We start from the raw sequence: 23,483 nt of genomic DNA, 5'->3' as shown, positions 1-23,483 counted from the left end.
TAAATGTAGTATATATAGATGTGAATAAATCGAAACCTTCGAATACAATTGCATAAGCACGTCAGCTAACGTTCATCGTGCTAAGTATACAAAAGTTGATGTTCATTTCAACAATGATGAGACAGCAAGACAATGTACCATCAGATTTTTTTTCACTTCTATAATTCTTACATTAGAGATTGAATACACTAAACACCACAAAGCAATAATATATGCCCTAATGGACCCTTTGATCTATTGCCAGATTAGGGCAAGAAGAACACAGAAACCAATAAAAAAAAGCAGCCGCTTCAGGTAGTAATCTTGCTGACCTTGACGGAGATGGTGATAGTATCCATGAGCATGAGCATGGCCATGGCCATGGCTACCATGAAACATGTTAGGAAACCCATATGGAAAGTTAGCACCTGCACCATACATGCTTGGATCTGCATATCCATGCATCTGAAAGTTGAACAAAGATGGGACAAGACCACCAAAAGCCGCAGACAATGTGAAATTACCAAACCTTGTTGATGCCATTGGAGCAAACCCTCCAAGACCTCCCATGAATCCAAATCCATTGTGAGCAAAAGGATTTGGCTCTGGGGGAGGGCCTGCTGCTTCCGGTCTCTGTCCCGCAGGACGATTAGGAATATTAACTCCCGGAATACTTTTCGATCTCGGGTCAGTCGATGTCTTTCCCCTACCATATAAGGGAACCAATTTTTTCTCTTCTATCATAGCTTTACAAACTGGACATTCCTGGGGATGGGAATGAATGTGCAGCCACTTGTAAAGGCATGGCCAACAAAAAAGATGACCACATAGGGTTACAATAGGATCTTGAGCTAAATCCAGGCAAATATTACACTCAAAATTACTAGCATCACCATTGTTGTCGGAACACGAAGGGCTTTGAGGTTGCCTACTTGTTGATTCCCCAAACCCGCTCGCCATATCTACACACCCTACCTATTAAATCACATTAAACAACAAAATTGAGATGAAATCCACGAAAGTCAACAGAAAAATTCATCGGGATCGGAAATATTCCTTCAACCAGCCAAAACCAATGGACGAACTCAATGAGAATCAACAATCTTAACAACGGATCGCCTAGACGAACAATCCAAACAATAAATTTACAACAAAATCTTGAATCCTTGGGTTTCAAAATCCCCAAACAGAAACCAACAGAATCAAATTCAACGCGAACAATTCAACAAAAAGTTGGGGAAAAAAAAACACAGAAATGAAAATACAATTACGAAAAGAATTAGAAAAATGAAAAAACTCACCTATTGATTGACAAGAACAAACCGGCCGATCCCGCGTTCCGATCGATGAAGAAGAAAAATTGACGAACGCGTCTGTCAGGAAAGCAAGAAATATACATTTGAAAACGGAAGCTTCCGCACCCTTGCCCTAAACATTATTCACTGCGTGCGTCTTCGCATTTTCTCCGTGTTTCTCGTCACTTATTCCCACGTGTCGTAATATTACTGGTTATTCCTAGTCAAACAGTCAACGCCTGCCGTCCGACGTGGAAAAACTAGGGATAAATTCATTTTTTATGCCCGAAACTTTCATGGTAACAATTTTATTTATTCACATTAATTTTAAAAGATAATTATAATAAAGACAAATTCTTTTTATTATATTTATAAATATATTATACAAATAAATAATTTCTAAATACACCCGAGTAAAAGAATGGCACATGAATGAACCAATACCATAACCGAACGAAAGGGATCATGAAAAAATGATAGTTATGAAAGACTTAAAAAATTGAAAGTCTACCACCTATTTCAACAAGGTATACCTTCTCGGTGGCTCAATCATATGAGCAATTCTATATTAGGTAACCTCCCTGAGAACTGTTATATAATGCATGTGAGTGAAGACAAAACATGCTGTAATAGTTTGTGTTGGTACGTGGGGATAGTTTCAGTCTTAGAAGTGAAGAGTAAGTAACGTGACCATGAAGAATGTCGGGGTCGTTAGGTGCCGCATTGAGATTCTGAATCCTAATCCAAATCCTAGACATGGGTCGATTCACTTCTTTCATTACCCCATTCAAATTAATTAAAGATCGCGTTAAAAATAAAACCTTAAATTGGGTGGACTAATTTATTCAATTTTTTTTAATAAAATTAAAATATTAACGTCTATTTATTTATTTTAAAATATTTAGTTGAAATTTATAACTAAATTTTAATACATATTTTAAATATTACCTTCTAAATAATTAAAATTTATTTTAGAGAGTAATTAGAGCATAAATAATAAAAAATATTAAAAATAAAATAAATATATTATAATTATTATACTATAAATTTAAATTAATTCGATTCGATTTTATTTCATTAAATTCTTCACATCGTGGAGACCCATCTTTCTTAAAGACAAACCTACCCCCGGAAAAATATCGATTTTGGTCCCTACTTCATTATGTGTGCAGGGTAAATCAGTAAATGTATGTACGGTGCTGCAGAATTGTCGGTGGTTTGTCCTTCAAAAGTCAACCTAAAAAACAAATTCATTTTAAATTTTGTTTTCATTTTTTTGTTAAAAAATTAAATAGTTATAAAAATATATATATATATATATATATATATATATATATATATATACATTTTAATTTAATTAAACAAATAATTTTATTTTCATGAGTCCCAACTTTTAAATAAATTATATTTAAATTAATAAAATCTATTTAAATAACGCTTCAAATTAAAGGGTAAAACACACATTTAATCATAAAGTTCTTATTAATGAGTCACTGAAAAGGAATGTGCACTCTGTTGATATAGATATTTTTTAGTCATCCTTTCTTAATTATCTTATTCCCGTAGTGGATGTGTAGTAGTCGTTAACGATAAACGATGATAGAATAAGGGTATTTTGGTCATTTTATAATATCATGAAAAATTTTAAAATAAATATTTGAATTTTTTGTTGGTCTCTGTCATTTTTAATCAATTCATCATAAAATAAAGATTTTAATTTTTTTTAATATAAAGTCGAGAATAATAATTACATAATCTAAATATATCCGACTAGATGTAACACTATTTAAAAAATCGAAATAAAATAAAAATTAATAGGAATTTAAATATATTTTTTGGAATATTACAAAAATAATGTTACAGACATTATGGTTAGTTGCTGTATATTGAAGTCAACGCTTTAAATCTTACCATATGGTATTATTTTTCTTATATATAAAATTATTTAAAAGAAAAAAAAAATTATTATTTTATATAAAATCCAAAATGTTACCTAACCAGAGTTAAATCTCAGGTTAAAATCTGTTTAATTAGTTTGGAAGTAAAATTTCTTCCAGAAGTAGCAGCCACATCTTCGTCCCCTACCTTTCGTCAATCTGTGAAAAAACCATGGAGATATCGATTTTCCATTTCTGATTTCTTCAGTAATCTCTGTTTCAACTTCTCTCTCCTCCTTTAATCCTCTCTCTCTCTCTCTCTCTCTCCTGTATCTTCTCGATTTCACCATTTTTCCCGCTCCCTGTTCCATTACTTTGGATAAGAGCACACACAGTTCCACTTGCTGGAGGGATTTGAGGAGGAGAGACGACCGGAACAATATTTTCGTCTCTTTTGATTCTAAGGTAATTCTTGCTCTTTGTAGTTGTAGATCTGTAATGCGATTTAACAACACGCTGCAAATTGTTCGTGTTTCTGAAATTGGAATCTGCTTTTGCCTTTTGGAAAGATTCTGTTGGAATTTTGGTTGCTTTTTGTGTTTTCGTCTTTTGATTTCGTTGGATTTGATTAAGAAATTGCGAATCTCTCAAGGTATGGTAAATGTGTGTTTGTTTGCAGCATTTTTTAGGAGGGGGAAATCTTTTGAATCGGTGTTCTTGGAAGAATGGATGTTTCTACGCCTCTGCAATCTGATAATACACAAAAACAGAAATCTCCTAGTCCGATTAGGCTGATGAGAGGGGCGATTTGTTTAGCGGTGTTTTTGTCGACTGCCTGTATGTTTTTAGTGTATTTTGCGCCTGTAGTGGCTCTCTTTTTACGGCTTCTCAGCCGGCATTACTGTCGGAAGGCAACTTCCACGATTTTTGGTTTCTGGCTGGCTCTCTGGCCCTTTCTATTTGAAGTTATAAATGGGACTAAAGTTGTGTTATATGGAGATGATGTTCCAGATAATGAACGTGTTTTGCTAATTGCTAACCACAGAACTGAAGTTGATTGGATGTATTTGTGGGATATTGCATTGCGAAAGGGCTCCCTTGGCTGCATCAAATACATCCTTAAAAGCAGCTTAATGAAGCTGCCTCTCTTTGGTTGGGGATTCCATGTTTTGGAGTTCATTCCAGTTGAGAGGAAATGGGAGATCGATGAACGGGTTATGCGTCGAAACCTTTCGACGTTTAGAAATCCTCAAGATCCCTTGTGGCTTGCTGTTTTTCCTGAGGGAACTGACTTTACGTATACCTTCCATTCCTTTTCTACTGTATTCCAATTGTGTTTTCCCTGATCTAGAAGCTAGTTTTTCTGGATTTAAAGCTTATCTTGTGTTCTTGATGTTCTGTCCAAGTTGGGAACTGATACGAAAAGTTTGATGCAGGGAGGCGAAATGCAAGAAGAGTCGAGCGTATGCTGCCGAGGTCGGACTTCCGGTGCTAAAGAATGTTCTTCTTCCAAAAACTAGAGGTTTTTGTGTTTGCTTACAAACCCTGCGAGGTTCACTTAATGCAGGTTCATTTCTGCAAACTACACTCTTCACTTTCTAGTCTGAAATGATTGTGTTTGTTACCATAGCTTCTGGTCTGGTTTTGTTATGCAGTTTATGATATGACTATTGCCTACAAGCATCAGTGTCCTACCTTTCTGGATAATGTCTTTGGTCTCGGCCCTTCAGAAGTTCATATTCATGTTCGACGGATCCCCGTCGACGAGATCGTCGCTTCAGATGAAGGTGCTACTGCTTGGTTAATGGATAAATTCAAGCTCAAGGATCACTTGCTCTCAGATTTCATAGCTAATGGCTGTTTCCCAGAGCCAAGAGTACAAGAACAACTTTCTGCCTTCAAGTGCTCAATGAACTTCTTACTGGTCATTTCCTTGACTGCAATATTTGCTTACCTTACTTTCTATTCATTTTGGTCCAAAGTTTATGTAGCTTTATCTTGTATATATCTTGCTTCCGTTACGTATCTTCGCGTTCAACCGGAGCACGATTTAGGCAGTTTGATATCAATGTTCGTCGGCAAGAAACATAGCACTGAATAACATTCTTTTAGGATACATGATCTCTTTTTTTTTTTTTTGCTTAGATTGGAATCGAGTTTTCGTGTAAACGTCGAGTATTAACAATTCGATTTATGGTCACCATGAGCAAAGATGGTCAGATATAAGTTACTGAAATCTTAGCTTCTCTAGATTCTACTCTCTTTGTCTATGAATGGACAGGCAGAATCTGAGCACAAAAGGGTGCTTGTGGCTATATTACCTGCTCATTTATTTCTCACATGCTTGTCTTTTTTTCTTTTTTCTTCCATATTTCATCACTTCATGATATGTAGCTTTGCTCTCGAAACCACGTGTGTACGATGTGAGATTTCAGACTCTTTCGGGAGACCCCATTTCAGAATTTCAACTCTAAACTTGCCCCAATCTCATCTTATGATGATATCAAGATCACTATTTGTGTGAGAATTTGTTGGAAAGAACGTGGATACCTCTCCCTAGCAGACGCATTTTAAAAACCTTGAAGGAAGCCCGAAAGGAAAATCCCAAAGAGAACAATATCTGCTAGCGGTAGATCAACGAGAACATTGAGCCTCGAAGGAGGGTGGACACCGGGCAGTGTGTCAATGAGGACACTAATTCAGGGCGTAGATTGTAAGATCCCACATTGATTAGAGCGAGAAACAAGAGAGTCAAGTTCTTTTGTTGTCTCTCCTCTACTTTCTTAAACTTTTTTCGATCGGTCCAAACGAACCCAGATTAACATTATAAACTCAGGACTCGCTACGAGTTCTCGAAAAGCAACAAAGAGTTGGTCATAAGAGAAAGAAGATACTAAAAAAGTAACCTTTTTTTTTTCATTTTTCACTCTTTCAAAGGCCTTCGGCCAGTTTATGTTATACATGAACAAAGCTTTTCCACCTTTTTTTCCTCATGGATTCATACACTTGCAAATTCTCTCTCTACAAATAGCTTTCATCTTTGAAAGCCTTAAACTTTTAAAACTTCTCAGCCCATTTTTTTCCTTAAATCATTTTGGGCTAAGCACAACTAAGACCTAAATCTATGGCATTTGTAGTGCCAACTCTATCCTAAGTTAAAATTACAGACCAAAAGAAAATGACCCTACTACAAGTAACTATTTTACAGATGTTCCTTTTGAGGAGCTGTTACTTACGAATAAGTTACTGCGTAGTCGATTAAACCACGACAATTTGATCTCACCGGACCCCGTGCACTGCCCTTCGCCTTCCTCCTCGCTGCTGAAGAGAGTCTGATCAGAGCAGTCGAGTGATGCCCCACAAGCGAGATTGTACGACTGACAAGCCGAATGGCATACTCGGAGTCTGTTGTCACCGTCTTCATCGCACTTTTGTATCGAGATCTGAATATGAAAAGTGCAATTTTAGAACAGATGAGGTCCATTTCATGAAAGACTGAGTCCAATGTCATGAAAATGTAACCGTCCAAGCCCACCACTAGTAGATATTGTTCTCTTTCGATTTCCCTTTTGGGCTTTCCCTTGTGATTTTAAAACGCGTCTATTAGGGAGAGGTTTCCACACCCTTATAAGGAAGGTTTCGTTTCCCTCTCCAACCGATGTGGGATCTCACAATCCACCCTCTTTGGAGGCTCAGTGTCCTCACTGGCACACCGCCCAGTGACTGGCTCTGATACCATTTGTAACGGCTCAAGTCTACCGCTAGCAGATATTGTCCTCTTTAGACTTTCCTTCAAGGTTTTTAAAAGGCGTATGCTAGGGAGAGGTTTTCACACCCTTATAAAGAATGTTTCGTTCTCCTTTCCAACTAATGTGGGATCTCACAAAAAAAAAGTGCAAATAGGGTATTTTGAAGAGGTAGACCACTTACCCAGCAAGCCAGCTGCTTTGCAGCTGCATCGCAGTAGCTACCGCCGAAGATGTTAAAAAGTTTCCGGGCACCACTGGGAAACAAACGGTGGTAATTTGGCATGACGACAACTTCCTCGAGCTGCTGTAGAATACTGGGTTCGCTCGGCGCACAATGTTGGCCAGTCATATCCCTTTGCAGTACATTTTTGCAAACGGAGAGACTCGATAGAAGCCTGGAGCTGCTCTGGCACGAATAGCCAGCATAATCCGAACATCGGAATTCGCAAACGCCATTGTCACAGACACCTCCATGGAGGCTACATTGCTCATCACAAATAGCTGAGATCATAACAAAAGTGTTCTTTAAGTTACAATTACAAAGAAGAAATGCAAGAAACAAAAATATCTACCACAAGACCCAACACGAGTTCATGAAAGAATCTTTTATCTTCCATTTTTTAATAACCGAGGACACTAGATGTCGTAGAATATCGATTATGTAAGTGTAACATCTCAAGCCCACCGCTAGCAGATATTGTCCGCTTTGGCCCCTTACGTATCATCGTCAGCCTCACGGTTTTAAAACGCGTCTCTGCTTTGGCCCCTTACGTATCATCGTCAGCCTCACGGTTTTAAAACGCGTCTGCTAGGGAGAGGTTTTCACACTCTTATAAGAAATGCTTCGTTCCTCTCTCCAACAGATGTGGAATCTATTATTAAGCAAACATGAACGTTTAAAAAGTTTGAAGACGTCAGAAGAGAACGTACCGGTGGAGCAGTCGATGCCCGTGTAACCATTTCCACATTCACAAAGTCCATTAGGAAGACACCTCCCGTGACCACTACAGTTATTAGGACAAGATCCTGCAATATATATCCATTTGACTTAACTAATAAGTAAAACCGAGCAAAAACGTCGATCATAAAAGGAACTAATCCGGGAACTAGACGCTCACGTTTGCTACAATCATGTCCATGATAGCCTAGAAAGCAAAAACACTTCCCGTTTACGCAATCTCCGTTGAAATTGCAAGTATTCGGGCACTTTCCAGGCACCGAAACTAAGTCTTTGCTACAAAGTTCGTGATATGCAGGGCAGACTAATTCACCTACACCAAGAAAGTCGAATAGATCGTTAGGTTTGTACGATATAAATCGTTCCCAGAACGGTCAGAGTATAAGGGTAAGCACTTGCCATTAAAGCCAGGGAACTGAACTGGTCCACCAGCTTGAGGGCATAGTTTCCACATACCATCAACAGCTACCTAAAAGAACACGAATCAATCAGAATGGTATCGATCGTTTAGCCAAGAAATTCTTTACACAAGCCCACCGCTAGCAGATATTGTCCTATTTGGGCTTTCCCTTTCGGGCTTCGCCTCAAGGTTTTTAAAACACGTCTGCTAGGGAGAGGTTCCACACCCTTATAAAGGGTGTTTCGTTCTCCTCTCCAACCGATGTGGGATCTCACAATCCACCCCCCTTCAGGGCCCAACGTCCTCGCTGGCACTCGTTCCTTTCTCCAATCGATGTGGGACCCACCAAATCTGCCCAACGTCCTTATTAGCACACCGCCTCGTGCCTATACCCCTTCAGGGAACAGCCTCCTCGCTGGCACATCGCCCGGTGTCTGGCTCTTATGCCATTTGTAACAGCCCAAGCCCACCGCTAACAAATATTGTCCTCTTTGGGCTTTCCCTTTCAGGCTTCCCCTCAAGATTTTTAAAACATGTCTACTAGGGAGAGGTTTTCACACCCTTATAAAGGGTGTTTCGTTCTCCTCCCCAACCGATGTGGGATCTCACAAAAAGAGTTTGTAAAAACCAAGTTAGCTAGGAACTGATCGTGTGTGCCGGTGTTATTATAAATAACATCATGGGTATAATTAGAACGCCAAAACTCCCGAATTACCTCCAATGAATTGTTAATGCATCGATGCTGATAACAACCATTTCCTTGGGTCATCGAACCTCTTACAAACCCAGTCCTGACTAAGGATGAGGCCATACACCTGCATATCCATTTGAAGAGTCGTTACCAACAAGAATATATATCCTTGTCAAACCCGGAGAGCACGTGACCCGTAATCAGTCTTACCTTGAGTTACTTCCTCGAACTTCACCCAACATTCTATCAGGCGCACGAGCACTGTTGGTGTCGGTGCACGATCCATCCGAGTAAGCCACAAGGTACGTACAATAATCAGCCAATGACGATTGTCCACCTACATGAATTCACAGAAACGGATTTCGAACTTAAAACATTTGCAAATCGTGTCATCTTATACGAGCAGATGCAATTGTTGATAATACAAAATAACTCACCTTTGTTAGGTTGGGGAAAATATTGAGCCCATTGAGGGAGATCCCCACTATAGCTAACAATTGGACAGTAACCCTCTGCCTCCCTATTATATGTACATCCCGACAACTGTGTCGTGTTGCAATGGTATGCCCCCTTCCAGAGGTTGCATGGGGACGTGACGAAATCATTTCCTTGATTGAGACCCCAATCGAGACGATCTGCCATGCTATAGTTAGCCTGGTACCATCCACTGTCTTCCAATAAAGCCAGCGTCATTTTTGAGACCACAGATCTCGTATCAACCGAACCAGTCATTATTTCGTTCATCAAAAGCCTCTTTTCCCAGTGAGAGCCTGAAAGTAAAATATTAAGTATATAGGTCAAGTAAACCGTGCAGGGTCAGAGAACTCGGTGGGGGCAAGGATAGGATAAAAGTAGCAGAAAAAACGAGAGTAGAACCTGAAGTGCCACGCCCTCCTCCATCTTCTAGCTCTAAACCCGTGAAATTCAACGAAAACGCCTGCCAAGGAACATAGTCGGCTTGGTTATTTAGTATTCGAGAATTATCAATTCACAAAGACGAACTCTAAATAGTTACAGAAGAAACACTCACCCCATAATGATATCGTGAATGCATAACAACACGTGGAAGAACCACCCGAGTTACTGTACGCCCGAGTCGTTCATCCAAGACCTGTTCTGTTACCTGACATATATACATGAATTAAATGGTCAATTCCATGTAATACAATAACTGTTTAAACGTTCCTAGCTAGTCTTCCTTCATCAAGTCACCAGCACGAGATATAGTTTACCTGACTACGCCTTCTTTTCCTCTCATCTCTGAAATGGGCAAAGGCGTGTGGATCGAAACCAAGGACATGCATAACCTGTACGGAATGGAACATAGTGATGAATAATAAGTAAAACCGACACTTGTTTAACCAAACTACACATGAAATCCACGAACCTCGTGTATAAGAGTAGCTGAAAGTAAAGTTTCTGATTCAGCGGTCAAATGCCGAGGTGCAACGTTCACATGCCCTGCAAAAGAAACTTGCACTATTAGTTTCAAAAAGAGAAAGCTCCCTTCGAACAGTTCTTTTTCAAGTCAAATTAGAAAGAAATTTACCAGCAATCGCACGGCCCCATTGATCGCGTTCACATGCAACAGCCCAAGCCAGCGTGTTCCCAGTAGTAGGCCTCGTGGTCACTAAAAGAACCAAGTCTGCATTGGGAATTCCCTCTGGAGGAACCATACAGAACGGTTAAAGCCTAAAGGTAACGGTATGCCCTTTCAAGGAGCAAAAAAATATCGATTAATATACCTTCGACGTATTCACGGGGAAGTTGTACACCTCCATCCTGCCCACAAGCGGAGTATCCACTTAAACGCAAGTTCCCTTTCACAGGTTCAACAGCCAATGCTCGTCTGAACCAATCAGCAGTCTGACCTAAAGCCTGCATCGAGACGCCTTCTAAATCAATTTCCTGATTAGAGCTTATGATCAGCTGATAGAATAAAATAAAAAACCGCACGATACCTTGTGCAGACGATGTTTTTTGTCTTCCCCGGATATATCATCTAAAGTGCAATTATACCAGCAGTCACCCGAAATCGGAGGGTTGCTATGAGGATTGCAAGAAGGAGAGCCCAGAAACGAAGCAGTGACAGGAGGTTCTCCAAGCTGTTAGGAGAAAACAAAAAACACGACACAGCAAACTCCTAGTCAATATCAAAACAGCGTGTCGGGCAAACACACAAGTCAAAAAGTTTCAAGGTCCCGGTTCACCTTAACAATGTCGCCAACTTTTTGGCAATCCCTATCCGGTGAATGACCAACAGCATCGTAATTCAGATATATTCTAATAGGTTGCTTTGCATTCTTTTGCTGATCTGATAATTCTGAAAGTCCAAGCAATGCTCTACCCGTTCTATGAAGGGGCTTTGCAGTACCCGATACATCGTAAACTTGGGGCGTAACGGAGTATACCTTCATCCCAGGTCGCCTTTTTTGCTCGAGTATCTGGTCATGGATGCAAGAGTGCGAAACAATGCTTTCAGCTCCCCTTTCCAGACGGCGATCTTCAAATTTTGCATATACAACATTCAAAGACAATAGAAGCAAAATCTGAACCAGGAGAAGATAAAATGAACATTATAAGTCCAAGAACACTCAAAACATATAGATTGAACATAAATCAGATCAAATCAGACAAAAAACCCTTTAAACTCTATTGGATTTAGAGGAAACCATTGGTTCTTTCTTGCTTTCTCCTAAGAAGCTCAAGAACAAGTAATCAGCTCAACAGAGAAACACAGGAATCTCAAAGCGAAAATGGAAACAAACATCAATTTCAAGCATTACCCTCGATTTTAAATGATAATTAAGTGAACTCCATGAAGAACAGAGATGAGCAAATTAAGAACAATCAGTGAAATCCAAGACATCTTCAAGCGTGCACTAGCAATACCATTTACAGAAGATGAAGTCCAGAGAAACCCTAAACCTAAATCAAAATGATAACCCACCAAACCTCAACTAAAAATCAAGCAAAAATCAGCCACCAGAAGAGCTCACCTCAAACAGAACAACAACGAAGCGGATCTTAGCACCAAATTTCCGAGCAGCACATAGACTACACCGAAACGTCTCCTCCATGAAGGGTCGAAGAAGACTGAACCACAACCAGAATCAAGCCCATCAAATCGCCGGAACTTCTCCGATCGGCTCCAAAACCCAGTAAAACCAGAGACTAATCTTCATCTCAAACTCCCAGTGAAACAAACCAGGAACAAACACAAAGCTAGAGTAAAAGATTAGGTGATTCAAAGCCAGCGGCGAAATGGGAACGTGGGTGTCTTCGATTTCTCCGACCCACTAGAATTTGAAGAACTGATTCAAATCTGGAGCTCGTCAACGTCCGAAAAACTGACTCCAACCCACGAATTCGGGTCGCTAAACGAGCACCTGAGCTCAAAAACGCGAACAAATACAGTAGAGAAAGAAAAAATCGAAGGCATTGAGTGGGTAGAGTGGGCTGTCAAATTTTTCCCTACTAAAAAAAATTCAAAAAAAAAAAAAATCCGGTAGCTACCTGACCATACGTTGCTTGAAACTACAAAAACCCCATTTTACCTCTTAATAATTTTTAAAATAATTGGGTCAAAAATCATTAATTATGTTATTAATGTTTCAAATTTTGAAAATAATTGAATATTTAAGAAAAAATATAAGAAGAAAAGAAAACGGTAAACATGATAATTAAAACAATTTCAAAATAATAATAATAAAGACAATTACAGAAATAGTATATAATAATTATTGGTTGCAATTAATTTTTATAAATAAATAATAATAATATTTTTTAATTCAATTTTTAGTAAGTATTTAATTATATTGATTAATTAATTGTATATTGACTCATTTAAGTCTTTAAATGATGTAAATTGGGTGTAACACGAATTTATAAATTATTTATTTTTGTTTTTTTTTAAGTTATTTAAAATTGAAAAATATGTTTATAATTATTTTTAAAATATTAAAATATATTTTATATAAAATCAATTAGATTTCGATTTTTTATTTCAAATTAATAATATATTTGATATATTTTACCTTATTTTTCAGATTTTTCTCAACCTTCTAAACATTAATGAAAATCGAACTTTACATCCCACTTCTAAATAATTTTATATATCGATATAATTATATATCCATATAATTAAAGGGTAGATAAAGATAATAAAGAGAGATCGACCCACTATAATTATCCTTTTTCAATTTGGGGAGAGATGGCTGAGTGGACTAGAGCGTGCTAATCCCTGTCAAAGGGTTCGAATCCCTCTCTTATCCCTCTCTTTCCGTTTCTGTCAAAGGGTTCGAATCCCTCTCTTAATTTATAATATAAAGATTAATATTTAAATATTAACATTTAAAATTAAACAAAATGTTATTTGAGCTCGAGTGTTACCGATAAATATTGGATTGAATTGAATTTTTATTTTAAATCGAAAATTTTGATTAATTCTCGAGTTGACATTTTTTTTATTAACTCGACCAACCTAAAAATAAACTGCAACTCGAATCATATTCTTTTAAGATTGGTATAAAAATTAAGAATATTTGATATTTAGAATTTATAAATTTTTAATTAATAATGGATTATTATATTTTTTTTTTAAAACAATTAAAAAAACAACCGAACAACCGAGGATTGAGTTTTAAACTCGCTATTCATGTCACTAATCCAATCAATCCAAAATTTAAAGGTTTCCAAAACATAATATATTATAACGGTTGTGACGTGACTCAAATATAAATACATATAAATGCAATAATAATTAAATACAATTAAAAATATTGCACACGCTATAAATAAATACAAAATCACGATTTTATTTACTTTATTTATTTATTGTTACCATTTAATTAATATATCCGAATTTTTAATATTATAAAATTAGTTTAAAAAGTAGGATTTAAAACTGTTGTTTATACCGTAGGCGAGAATGGGAGGAGGAGAAGAAACGGAAAGAATCGAGTTCTTCATTTTCTTGAATGAATCAAAAGCCTCGAAAAGGTAAATTTTATTTTCTTACAATTGAAGCATTTGATTATTAAGTTTAGAAATAAATGGTAGCTTTTCTAATAATTCTAAGAAGACACTCAATAATTGCCTAATTTTGATTTGGTAATTCAAACTCACTCTTCATCAGCTTTAATCTGTCAATAATTTTTACTTTTTCAGTTCCTTTATTCATGTGATGCTAGATTATTTTGATCTGAATAATTCGAATTGTTTACCGTAATCGAAAGTTAAGAGGAGTGTTTAATAGGGAGGAAAAAAATCGGCATGAAATTCTATGTAGGGAAGGTGTTTGTGAAAATGCCAGAGAGAAAAACAAGGTTTGTAAGAGGCCATGTGATCTGAATAATTTGAATTGTTTACAGTAATTACACCATTGAAATTTGGTGTGGAGTGTTTAGTGGGGGAGGGAAAAAAATCCGCATAAAATTCTAGGTACGGAAGGTGTTTGTGAAAATGCCAGAGAGAAAAACAATGTTTTTAGGATGTTGACAGTGGCTCTGTTTCATATAATTTGTTTTTGGGTATATCTTAGACTATGGAAAGAGACATTTGGGATCCAACCCACCACTTTTTCTTTAGTTGAACAATTTGCTGAGTGGAAGGATTTGACTGCAACTCATGCGCCCATACAAGGTTTATTATCATTAGCTTGTCTGTCTAATTCTAATATCAATTATTGGTATCTACAGCCACCTGTTTAGAATTTACCCACTAGCTTGAATCTCCTGTTATTTTCCTCCGGATCTACTTGAAAAATACACCCGGATATGAATCTAGCTCGATTCATTTTGTGATGTCCCACATTAGTTGGGGAGGAGAACAAACCACCATTTATAAAGGTGTGGAAACCTTCCCATAACATACGCGTTTTAAAGCCTTGAGGGGAAGTCCGAAAGGAAAACCCCAAAGAGGACAATATCTGCTAGTGGTGGATCTGAGTCATTACAAATAGTATCAGAGTTAGACACCGGACGATGTGCCAGCCTTCTCGCTGTTCTCCGAAGGGGGGTAGACACGAGGTGGTGTGCCAGTAAGGATGCTGGGCCCCAAAGGGAGGTGGATTTGGGGCGGTCCCACATGATTGTTGGAAGGAAAGAGTGCCAGCGAGAATGCTGGGCCCCGAAAGGGGGTGGATTGTGATGTCCCACATTGGTTAGGGAGGAGAACAAACCACCATTTATAAGGGTGTGGAAACCTTCCCCTAGCAGACGCGTTTTAAAATCTTGAGGGGAAGCCCAAGAGGAAAAGCCCAAAGAAGACATTACACGGTGAGATCTCATATCGGTTGGGGAGGAGAACGAATCATCCTTTTAAGAGTGTGGAAACCTCTCCCTTAGTGAAATCTCGAAGGGAAAAGCCAAAAAAAAAAAAAATAATATCCACGAGTGGTGGGGCTTGGGCGGGTACGTATACCCATATGCATATTCAAATCATCCAAACAGTTCATTCCATTAAGATCAAACTGTTCTTTTTTTTCTAATTCCTTTATCTGTTAGTTGTCCTAGAAATTGTTGGGAGTAGTTGAATCAATTCTGAAGGTTGCTGAACTGATTCTCACGTTCTATATGCTTTCCAGCTACCACTTTTCCACCATTATTTTCCTGAGAAAGTGAAGGGCGAAGAAAAGTTAGGTCAGAGTGATGATAAAGTTTTTGAATGTAAGAATTGGAGGATGTGAAATCTGGGAAAAGAAAAGTGATGAGAATCAAGCAAATCAATTAATTTCCCCTTAGCTATTTTCCAATAACAATAATGTTTTGGTTTAATTTGTTGAGCTTAATCTGGTGAGAGTAGTTGGGTGACATCATTCTACCAAATGAACTTTTAGCCTCCCATTAGGTTGTCTAGATTCCACTTTCTATTCTTCTAGATATTTTGTTCCTTTTTTTCGACTCGGAATCATCCCATTTAATTCAATTCCTACCCATATCGTGAGATTCCACATCAGCTAGGGAGAAAAACGAAACATTCTTTATAAGGGTGTGAAAACCTCTCCCTTGTATACACGTCTTAACAACCTTGAATGAAAGCCCGAAAGGGAAAACCCAAATAAGACAATATGTGCTAGCGGTAGATTTTGGCTGTTATATAGTTAGCATAAACTTTAAACTTGCATCTCTAATTGACTTACGAAACATTGTAAAGGTATGAAAACCTCTCCTTTGTATACACGTTTTAAAAAGAAAGCTCGAAAGGGAAAATCCAAACAAAACAATATGTGCTAGCGGTGGATTTTGGCTGTTATATAGTTAGCATAAACTTTAAACTTGCATCTCTAATTAACTTCGATCATGGGTTAGTTATAGGTTAATTTTGGTAATACTCGTCCTCCTAGCTTTAATTTTTAAACCAAACAAAAGATGTTAGTTAAAAAAGTTAAGAAATAAAAGCATTATTAGAGTTTTGGTGATTAAAAGTAGGATTTAAAGGACATAACAATAAATAAAAAATGGGTTAAGAAATAAAAGCTTTTATTTACTTTAAATTATTTTCGAGTGTCGTTAACCATTTGGTGGTTAACGAAGTCTATGGGACCGGACGAGGAAGTAGAAGGTTTCCTCGTCTCCGTTCCTATCACCTATTTCAATTTTCATCGTATAAAAATTTCTCATCTATTTTCAGATCGTAATATTTTGAAATTTATTTTTTCTTACAGATATTTTTTTATAACTTTAAATATAAAAAATTATAAAATAATGTTCAACTACTATCATTTTTAAAAATTCAAATTTCCACTCCTAACATAATTTTTTTTAGAGCTATGATTAAAATATATAGTTGTTTATTTTAGAACTAAAATATAATATATATTTGAAGGAAAGAATATTGGTGTTATTTTATTTTAGAAAAATAGAAAAATAAAAAAATATATTTTTGAAAAGGCTGTCAAACCACCTCTAAATTATTATTTAATTGCTTTAAATTTCTGTTCTAATTCCATTGACAAAATAGAAGGAAGTGGGCCTTAGCCTTTGGGCCCAGTTTCCCTATCTCAAGGAGTCAGGACGACCCCTTATCCTAATTTCTGAAATTTCTTTATTAATTAAATTTGTAGCTCTGACTTTCAGATATTGGTTTTTTATTTTTATTTATTTAATATTGTTTTATTATAATATAGATGTATTATATTTTTAATAAATATGAATGAGTTGGTACACCAAATTATCCTTAATTAGATATACATAACTTTAATATTTAATCCATCCATCCCAAAATATTATTAAAGATAACAGAATAAGAATATCTAACCACCAAATGTTGTTATAATACACACACATACATATATATATATATATATATATATATAAAAGACGAGTTATGAAGCAAAGAAGAGAAAGGCCCAAATCTATGTCGAGGTCGAACCTATGGTTGGCCTCTTATTGGAGAATGTGCCATGTGTCACAATCGCATTCTTACGACATGGGAAAAAGTGATTGTGCGACACTTGTTCTAACCTAGCGAACAATTTAGCTGTGAGAAATTCTATAATAGTCGAAGATGGTATCAGAGCTAGACACCGGATGATGTGCTAGCCTTCTCGCTATTCTCCAAAGGGGGTAGACACGAGGCGGTGTGCCAGTAAGGACGCTGGGCCCCAAAGGGGGTGGATTTGGAGGGGGTCCCACATCGATTGGAGAAAGGAACGAGTGTCAGTGAGGACGTTGGGCTCTGAAGGGGAGTGGATTGTGATGTCCCATATTGGTTGGGGAGGAGAATAAAACACCCTTTATAAGAAGGGTGTAGAAACATTCCTCTAACAGACGCGTTTTAAAGCCTTAAGGGGAAGCCCGAAAGGGAAAACCTAAAGAGGATAATATCTGCTAGTGGTGGATCTGAGTCGTTACAAATTCGGACGTTGCGGACAACGTCGGTGTATGCTTGAGTTTCGAGTCGGTTTGCGAAAAATGTTCTAGAAAACGTGAGCGAGGAAATACAATTGAAAGAGTTGAATAAAACAACGTTGTATGACTATAAGCAAATAAAGAAACACCACAACTTAAATAACATATAATTCAGGATAGGAAGAAGTGACAATTAGTCGCATCATTCTATAGTACATTTTGGGACATTTTAGTCCCAGTGGGTGTAGACATGATTTTGGTAAACAGTCATACACTTCCATATTGACACAACATGAAATAGTAAAGACCTATCTAATATGAAAGCATGTAAAAGCGATTTCGAACAAACATGCAGCCGTGAACAACACACCTTGGACAAACATGACCGTGATAACCACACATGCTCTTGATTTGTAGTACTCTGGTTCAATCTGGTGTGCAGTTTCTTTTCCTTTTTCAGGTTATGTTCTTCACCTCTCACCACATGAGGTCGGGTGCATTAACAATTGATATCATTTATGGAAAAGAAAAGAGTTATACTAAAGAAACTTGCGCATAGTATTCAACGATAAGCAAGAAGACATGTTTAGACACCGAGAGTTAATTTTAATATGGGTGACTACATCTTCATGGGTCATTGTCGAAATTTTGTTGTGGGTAAAGAGACCAAGGTTTTGAGGGTGTCGGTACTCTAATTGGTAAAAGTTCTATGGAGGTATTGTAAGGACTAAAAACGAGACGTGAGAAAGAAAATATGAGATTTGAGGTAATATCTAGAGTTGTTGGACTAGAGATCTTCAAAGGACAAAATTTTCTAAAGTGAGAAGATGGTAATGTCCCACATTTTCATATAGTATTAAATTTTCATTTATGGATTGGTTTAGAAAAAGTGAGAAGATTGGGACGCATTCTAATAGGCTTGAATTGATACCCACACTAGATTGCAACGTGGTGACACGAAAAATGATGTATATCTAAAAGATTTGATGTGTGCACAAAAATAATATATGTTCGGAGGGTTGGATACTCAGAAGATTTGTATGAAAATGATACACATTCATGAAAAAAGAGTGAGAGACTAAAAAAATGTAATGTTTCAAGTCCACTAGAGTCGGATAGCATAAGTAATGTGAATTTTTAATTAAAAGATAGTCAAAGATAAAAATGGTAGCGAGAATTTCTTTTGTCGGGACAGGATCTCGAACTCCGACCTTGATTTTCCATATGAAGAAGGAGACAGGAACGAAGATGAAAAATCTCCATAGAGTTGAGACGAGGAATGCATCCACAACCTCTCTCCATCATTCCTCAACCTCTCTCCATCTCACTTCGCTAATGTAGGGCGGATTTGATCATGTGGCAATTTTAAGTTGAAGTGCCAAAATTTTATCAACTTTACATTGAAATGGACATGTGCACCCTCTCATTTCTCACTTCTATGGTTTATAAATAGAGATGTCCACGAGACGGATCGGGATTCTATCTAAACGGGGAATCCCCTCCCCATTCTGGGTAAGTCCCCGCGAAGCCCCGACTCCGCAAGTAAAGTGGACATTTCTATTCACAAACCCATTTGCTCACCATTATCCCCAATGAACTTCCGTTTGCCATCGCCCCATAAGTTTCAGGTCTTGAACAAAGGTTACAATTCGTCCAAGTTCCAAAAGAACGTTAGTCATTCCAGATTCTACTAAGGTTCTTCCTTGAAGAACCAGGTATGTAAGGAGCTACGAGAGTCCGACGCAAGGCAAGGGAGATTCGCCGGAATGCTTCATCTCCGGCGACGATTAGCCAAGAGGCATAATGAACAGAAGAAACAATGTAGATAGAACTCATAACATTAAGATATGGAACAGCAAAATTTGTACATTTTTTGGGCAATCAAAACACCCCTAAAGTCAGTCAGCATTACATTAAACAAAAGCTTAGAAACATGTTTTTTGGTCTCTAATATTTGCAGTTTACACATATCTACACTGCAAGTAACATCGTCACTAAAACAAGATATTACTCTATTAACTACAACAGAATCATACTAACCCGTTCCGATCTTGACCCACAAAACCCATTTCCGATCGATCGATCGACTGATCCATATGTTACAGAGAGAACCTAAACACTTTTCATTCACCTGAATTATCTGTTAGCATGAGAATCAACTCAATGGATTCCCCAGTTCTCCTCTCATTTGCACACTGTTTTCAGTCTCTTTGCAGCCTTCACAAAACCCATTATAACCTGCAACTCATCCAGTTGCTTCGCAACCGAAAAACAAAGAAATCGTCAATAGATAGAAGGAAAAACGGTTTCGATCCATGTGAAAATAGGATCGTTTGATAGTGTTTTTAGGAAGTAAGGCGTGGTCGAGTACCAGTGACATGAAATGCCTTTGAACTAGATCTACCAATTGCTCTTTTGACGGGTTGGGAAAGGCATCAACCTGCACAAACCCATCGATCGCTATGTAAAGAAAGAGATTTCGTAGTAACAACTATTGAACCGAATCGACCTTCAAAACTTACGAGATTGAAGTGTCGCCAATATCTCCACAATGCAGTCATCTCTAGTTTACTAAGGTCAACCCTCTACATAGGAAGAGATAATACATCAGGGAATTGATTCAAACTACGAGGCTAAACACGTTTTGACGTACAAACCATTTTAGGAATATACCATGGATCGTTGCGGTGCAGAAACCGAGCTCTTCGACTGTGAGTCACAGGAAAGGGATCTGCTTATAGTCTTGTGAGATGACCCACATGATTTGTGAAATTTATGCCTTGATTTGTGGGATTTTTGGGCGTCATCAGATGCTGAGAATAATGAATAGTTGAAAGCATTATCGTGAATGAGTGATAAGGGTCAGAAAAGGATAAAGAACATGAAGAGAACAACAATTCAAGACAAAATATAAAGTGAGCTCACAAAGGATCCTATGTTGTCATCAATAGCAACCTAATGCCACAACTTCTGGTCGGAGAAGAATTTACAACTTATTTTCGTTTTCGAAACCCTTTTCAAGAATTGGAGTGAAGATAAAGTTCTTATGCTTTATTCACGGTAGACACGAAACTAAAACATGGCAAACTCACCGCTAGCAGATATTGTTTGCTTTGACCACCCTTATAAGGAATGTTTCGTTCCTCTCTCTCTAACCGATTTGAGATCTCACAATCCACCCCACTTGGGGTCCAGCATCTTCGCTGGCACACCACACAGTGTCTGGCTTTGATATCATTTGTTACCTCCCAAACCCACTGCTAGCAAATATTGTCCATTTTGGCACGTTACGGATTGTCACAAGCCTCACGGCTTTTAAAACACGTCTACTAGAGAGAGGTTTCCACACCCTTATAAGGAATGTTTTATTCTTTCTAACCGATGTGAGATCTCACAATCCACCCCCTTGGGGGCCCAGCATCCTCGCAGGCACACCGCCCACTGTCTAGCTCTGATACTATTTGTAACCTCCCAAACCTCCCACTAGTAGATATTGTCCGCTTTGGTCGGTTACGTATTGCCGTCAACCTGAGGGTTTTTAAAATGTGTCTACTAGAGAGAGGTTTCCACACTCTTATAAAGAATGTTTCGTTCTCCTCTCCAATCGAAATAAAAACCACAACAACAAAAGGGGATTTGGTGGGTGGGGGTGAAAAATGATCCTCACTTCAAATGATCAAATCATTAACTCCTAACAAGTTAATAAGAGAAAGAAACAAGACATCAATCCAAAAACAGCCAGACACGAGACACAAACAATCAACAATTATAGGATAAACTCAATTCTAAGACAACTAACAAAAATAGCAAAGGAAGAATGATTGAGCAAAGACATTGAACCATCAGCAGCTGCAAAACTCACCCATATCCAATCCATTCCATGTCGAGTTCTCGAATTCGAGTTCATCGTCTTCTTCATTGCCCGTTGGAGCCTCGATCACACTAAGCGCATTCCGCTGTAGTTTCACCTCTATACCATTTGTTAAAACCTGCATTTCCCCTCAATTCAAACCCACATTCATGAAAAATTATCAAAACTTACAGTCCTAACAACCAAAACCCCTCAGGATTCCATCTACCAAATCAAATCAGTATAAACAAAAGTTAATAAGCAAAGCAATCATGAAAAAGCTATCACAATTACGAGATCCAATGATTAAATAAACATGCAACTAAAGAGAAGAAGATAGAAATTGGAGAATTCGAATCTAGAATTCAATGAGACACGATCTAAACCCCAAATAATCAAGAAATCAAGATCTAATACACAAAATTGAACTGAAAAATGCAAGAAATTGACCAGACATTGATAAGAAAACATGAAATTAACCCTAAAAAACCACAGAATTAAGAAATTCAATGAGAATCCAAAGAAATTCAATGTTTCTACTAGAATCCATACCAGCCAATGCCAGCCGCCAAGACCGACGGCTTTCTTGACGACGCCATGAAGTCCGACGAGAACCGATTTGGTCCGATTATTTCCGGTAACGACAACCTTAGTATGGCGAGGAAGAACCGAAAGCTCCTCCTCGCTGCTATCACCACAGCTCTGAAACTGCGAGAACGCGCCATTGATGGAACTCTGCACAGCTTCAATCATTTCCAAATCTCTGAAACTGAAATGGAGATTCTCAAAAAGGGGAAAAACAGAGAAGAAATTCACATATGAAAATGGAAGAATCGACGTAGAAGAAAGGCCATGCAATGGGGAACAGAACAGTGGGAATTTGAGAGATCAGTGGGAAATTTTTTTGGGATTTTTTCGCTGAGAAAAAACACGGCGAAAGGGAGTGTTTGCGCTTTGCGAGTGAAAGCAAAGAGCAGAGCGAGAGGAAAAGGACAGATAATGTTTTAGTGGTTGGTGATGCTATGGATCCCGACGACCCGTCACAGACCAATGAGAGAACGACACGTAAGAAAGAGGTTTTGATAATCATGCACTTGGTGGGGGAGCGGGTTTGCAGCATGATACTCCCAATACTCCTGGGAGTTGACTTGTTGACCTTTGCTGTAACCCACTACCTTCCACAATTACCAAATTACCCCTACTTCTTTATTTTTTGTTATTTAAAAATCATTATTTGAAAAGACAGTTTTCTTGAATTTTTGTGTTTTTTTTTTAAATTAAATATTAAAGGATTTTTTAAGAAATTATGTTCTTTTTTTTTACCAAAATTAAAAAAAAAAATGAAGAAAAAACCATTGAATTAGGTGGAAGCAGGGTGGGCTTTTTCGTAATTTCACGTATATAAACATTAAATCAAAATAATTTTTTTAAAAATAATGAAGAAAAAACCGATTGTTTTTTCCAAATGCGGGCCCCACATCTCTACCTGCCGTCGGTGTTGTCGTATATCTTCGCCACACTCGATAAATACTCCCCATAAAATAAAATAAAAAATAATATATATATAATTACGTAGCTTGAATTAAAATTGAATTAATTTTTTAAAAAAAATTATAGTTCAAATCTTTTTAATAAATTTATTGGGTATTTTTAAATATTTGGGAGTTAATAATAAAAAAATTAATTTTTAATTTTGTTTATAATGTATTTTTTTTTAAATAGAATAAATTTAAATTTTACTTTTAAGTTTAAAAAATAAATAAAGATAAAAAATCGGGAGTTTATTTATTTATTTTTCCCTCCGTTAATTTCCCGCCAGTAGGGAGGAAGGT

The 23,483-nt window shown here is 37.4% G+C and overlaps 4 protein-coding genes across 4 annotated transcripts; 1 reads left to right on the top strand and 3 right to left on the bottom strand.

Annotated features, from left to right (window-relative positions):
- Window positions 1–21: 21 nt before the first annotated feature.
- Window positions 22–1,419, bottom strand: LOC111798558 (uncharacterized). The gene is made up of 2 exons (XM_023681794.2): window positions 1,281–1,419; window positions 22–954 (listed from the first exon to the last, which is right to left on the bottom strand). The coding sequence occupies exon 2, from the start codon at window positions 937–939 to the stop codon at window positions 235–237; it is 705 nt and encodes a 234-aa protein (XP_023537562.2). The 5' UTR covers window positions 940–954; window positions 1,281–1,419; the 3' UTR covers window positions 22–234.
- Window positions 1,420–3,314: 1,895 nt separating this feature from the next.
- Window positions 3,315–5,401, top strand: LOC111798556 (putative 1-acyl-sn-glycerol-3-phosphate acyltransferase 4). The gene is made up of 4 exons (XM_023681793.2): window positions 3,315–3,616; window positions 3,831–4,448; window positions 4,588–4,718; window positions 4,807–5,401. Exons 2-4 carry the CDS (start codon window positions 3,877–3,879, stop codon window positions 5,250–5,252), a joined length of 1,149 nt encoding a protein of 382 aa, XP_023537561.2. The 5' UTR covers window positions 3,315–3,616; window positions 3,831–3,876; the 3' UTR covers window positions 5,253–5,401.
- Window positions 5,402–6,042: 641 nt separating this feature from the next.
- On the bottom strand, window positions 6,043–12,428 carry LOC111798888 (uncharacterized). Its single transcript, XM_023682234.2, has 17 exons — window positions 11,949–12,428; window positions 11,160–11,498; window positions 10,911–11,054; window positions 10,695–10,827; window positions 10,499–10,612; window positions 10,337–10,410; window positions 10,182–10,256; window positions 9,980–10,072; window positions 9,826–9,886; window positions 9,387–9,719; window positions 9,160–9,286; window positions 8,974–9,073; window positions 8,258–8,327; window positions 8,019–8,171; window positions 7,831–7,926; window positions 7,082–7,401; window positions 6,043–6,594 (listed from the first exon to the last, which is right to left on the bottom strand). The coding sequence occupies exons 1-17, from the start codon at window positions 12,027–12,029 to the stop codon at window positions 6,349–6,351; spliced, it is 2,559 nt and encodes an 852-aa protein (XP_023538002.2). The 5' UTR covers window positions 12,030–12,428; the 3' UTR covers window positions 6,043–6,348.
- A 7,195-nt stretch (window positions 12,429–19,623) lies between these two features.
- Window positions 19,624–22,627, bottom strand: LOC111798076 (uncharacterized). The gene is made up of 6 exons (XM_023681033.2): window positions 22,204–22,627; window positions 21,664–21,790; window positions 20,475–20,614; window positions 20,324–20,386; window positions 20,173–20,241; window positions 19,624–20,057 (listed from the first exon to the last, which is right to left on the bottom strand). Exons 1-6 carry the CDS (start codon window positions 22,402–22,404, stop codon window positions 19,986–19,988), a joined length of 672 nt encoding a protein of 223 aa, XP_023536801.1. The 5' UTR covers window positions 22,405–22,627; the 3' UTR covers window positions 19,624–19,985.
- Window positions 22,628–23,483: the final 856 nt, after the last annotated feature.

Source organism: Cucurbita pepo, chromosome 7, assembly GCF_057944985.1.
Source record: "Cucurbita pepo subsp. pepo isolate OVF chromosome 7, ASM5794498v1, whole genome shotgun sequence".
Taxonomy (NCBI): domain Eukaryota; kingdom Viridiplantae; phylum Streptophyta; class Magnoliopsida; order Cucurbitales; family Cucurbitaceae; genus Cucurbita; species Cucurbita pepo.
This window is presented reverse-complemented; position numbering and strand designations above follow the sequence as displayed.

What these genes read in the sequence shown, in the direction of transcription:
- LOC111798558 (XM_023681794.2), bottom strand. Translation starts at nt 939, where the DNA reads ATGGCGAGCGGGTTTGGGGAATCAACAAGTAGGCAACCTCAAAGCCCT.
- LOC111798556 (XM_023681793.2), top strand. Translation starts at nt 3,877, where the DNA reads ATGGATGTTTCTACGCCTCTGCAATCTGATAATACACAAAAACAGAAA. An exon ending in CCTGAGGGAACTGACTTTAC is followed by an intron (nt 4,449 to 4,587) that starts GTATACCTTCCA and finishes AGTTTGATGCAG; the next exon opens with GGAGGCGAAATGCAAGAAGA. An exon ending in GCGAGGTTCACTTAATGCAG is followed by an intron (nt 4,719 to 4,806) that starts GTTCATTTCTGC and finishes TTTGTTATGCAG; the next exon opens with TTTATGATATGACTATTGCC.
- LOC111798888 (XM_023682234.2), bottom strand. Translation starts at nt 12,029, where the DNA reads ATGGAGGAGACGTTTCGGTGTAGTCTATGTGCTGCTCGGAAATTTGGT. An exon ending in AAGTTGGCGACATTGTTAAG is followed by an intron (nt 11,055 to 11,159) that starts GTGAACCGGGAC and finishes TTCTCCTAACAG; the next exon opens with CTTGGAGAACCTCCTGTCAC. An exon ending in GCATTAACAATTCATTGGAG is followed by an intron (nt 8,328 to 8,973) that starts GTAATTCGGGAG and finishes GTGTTCTTTTAG; the next exon opens with GTAGCTGTTGATGGTATGTG.
- LOC111798076 (XM_023681033.2), bottom strand. Translation starts at nt 22,404, where the DNA reads ATGATTGAAGCTGTGCAGAGTTCCATCAATGGCGCGTTCTCGCAGTTT. An exon ending in TTGGCGGCTGGCATTGGCTG is followed by an intron (nt 21,791 to 22,203) that starts GTATGGATTCTA and finishes GGGGAAATGCAG; the next exon opens with GTTTTAACAAATGGTATAGA. An exon ending in ATGGAATGGATTGGATATGG is followed by an intron (nt 20,615 to 21,663) that starts GTGAGTTTTGCA and finishes CATTATTCTCAG; the next exon opens with CATCTGATGACGCCCAAAAA.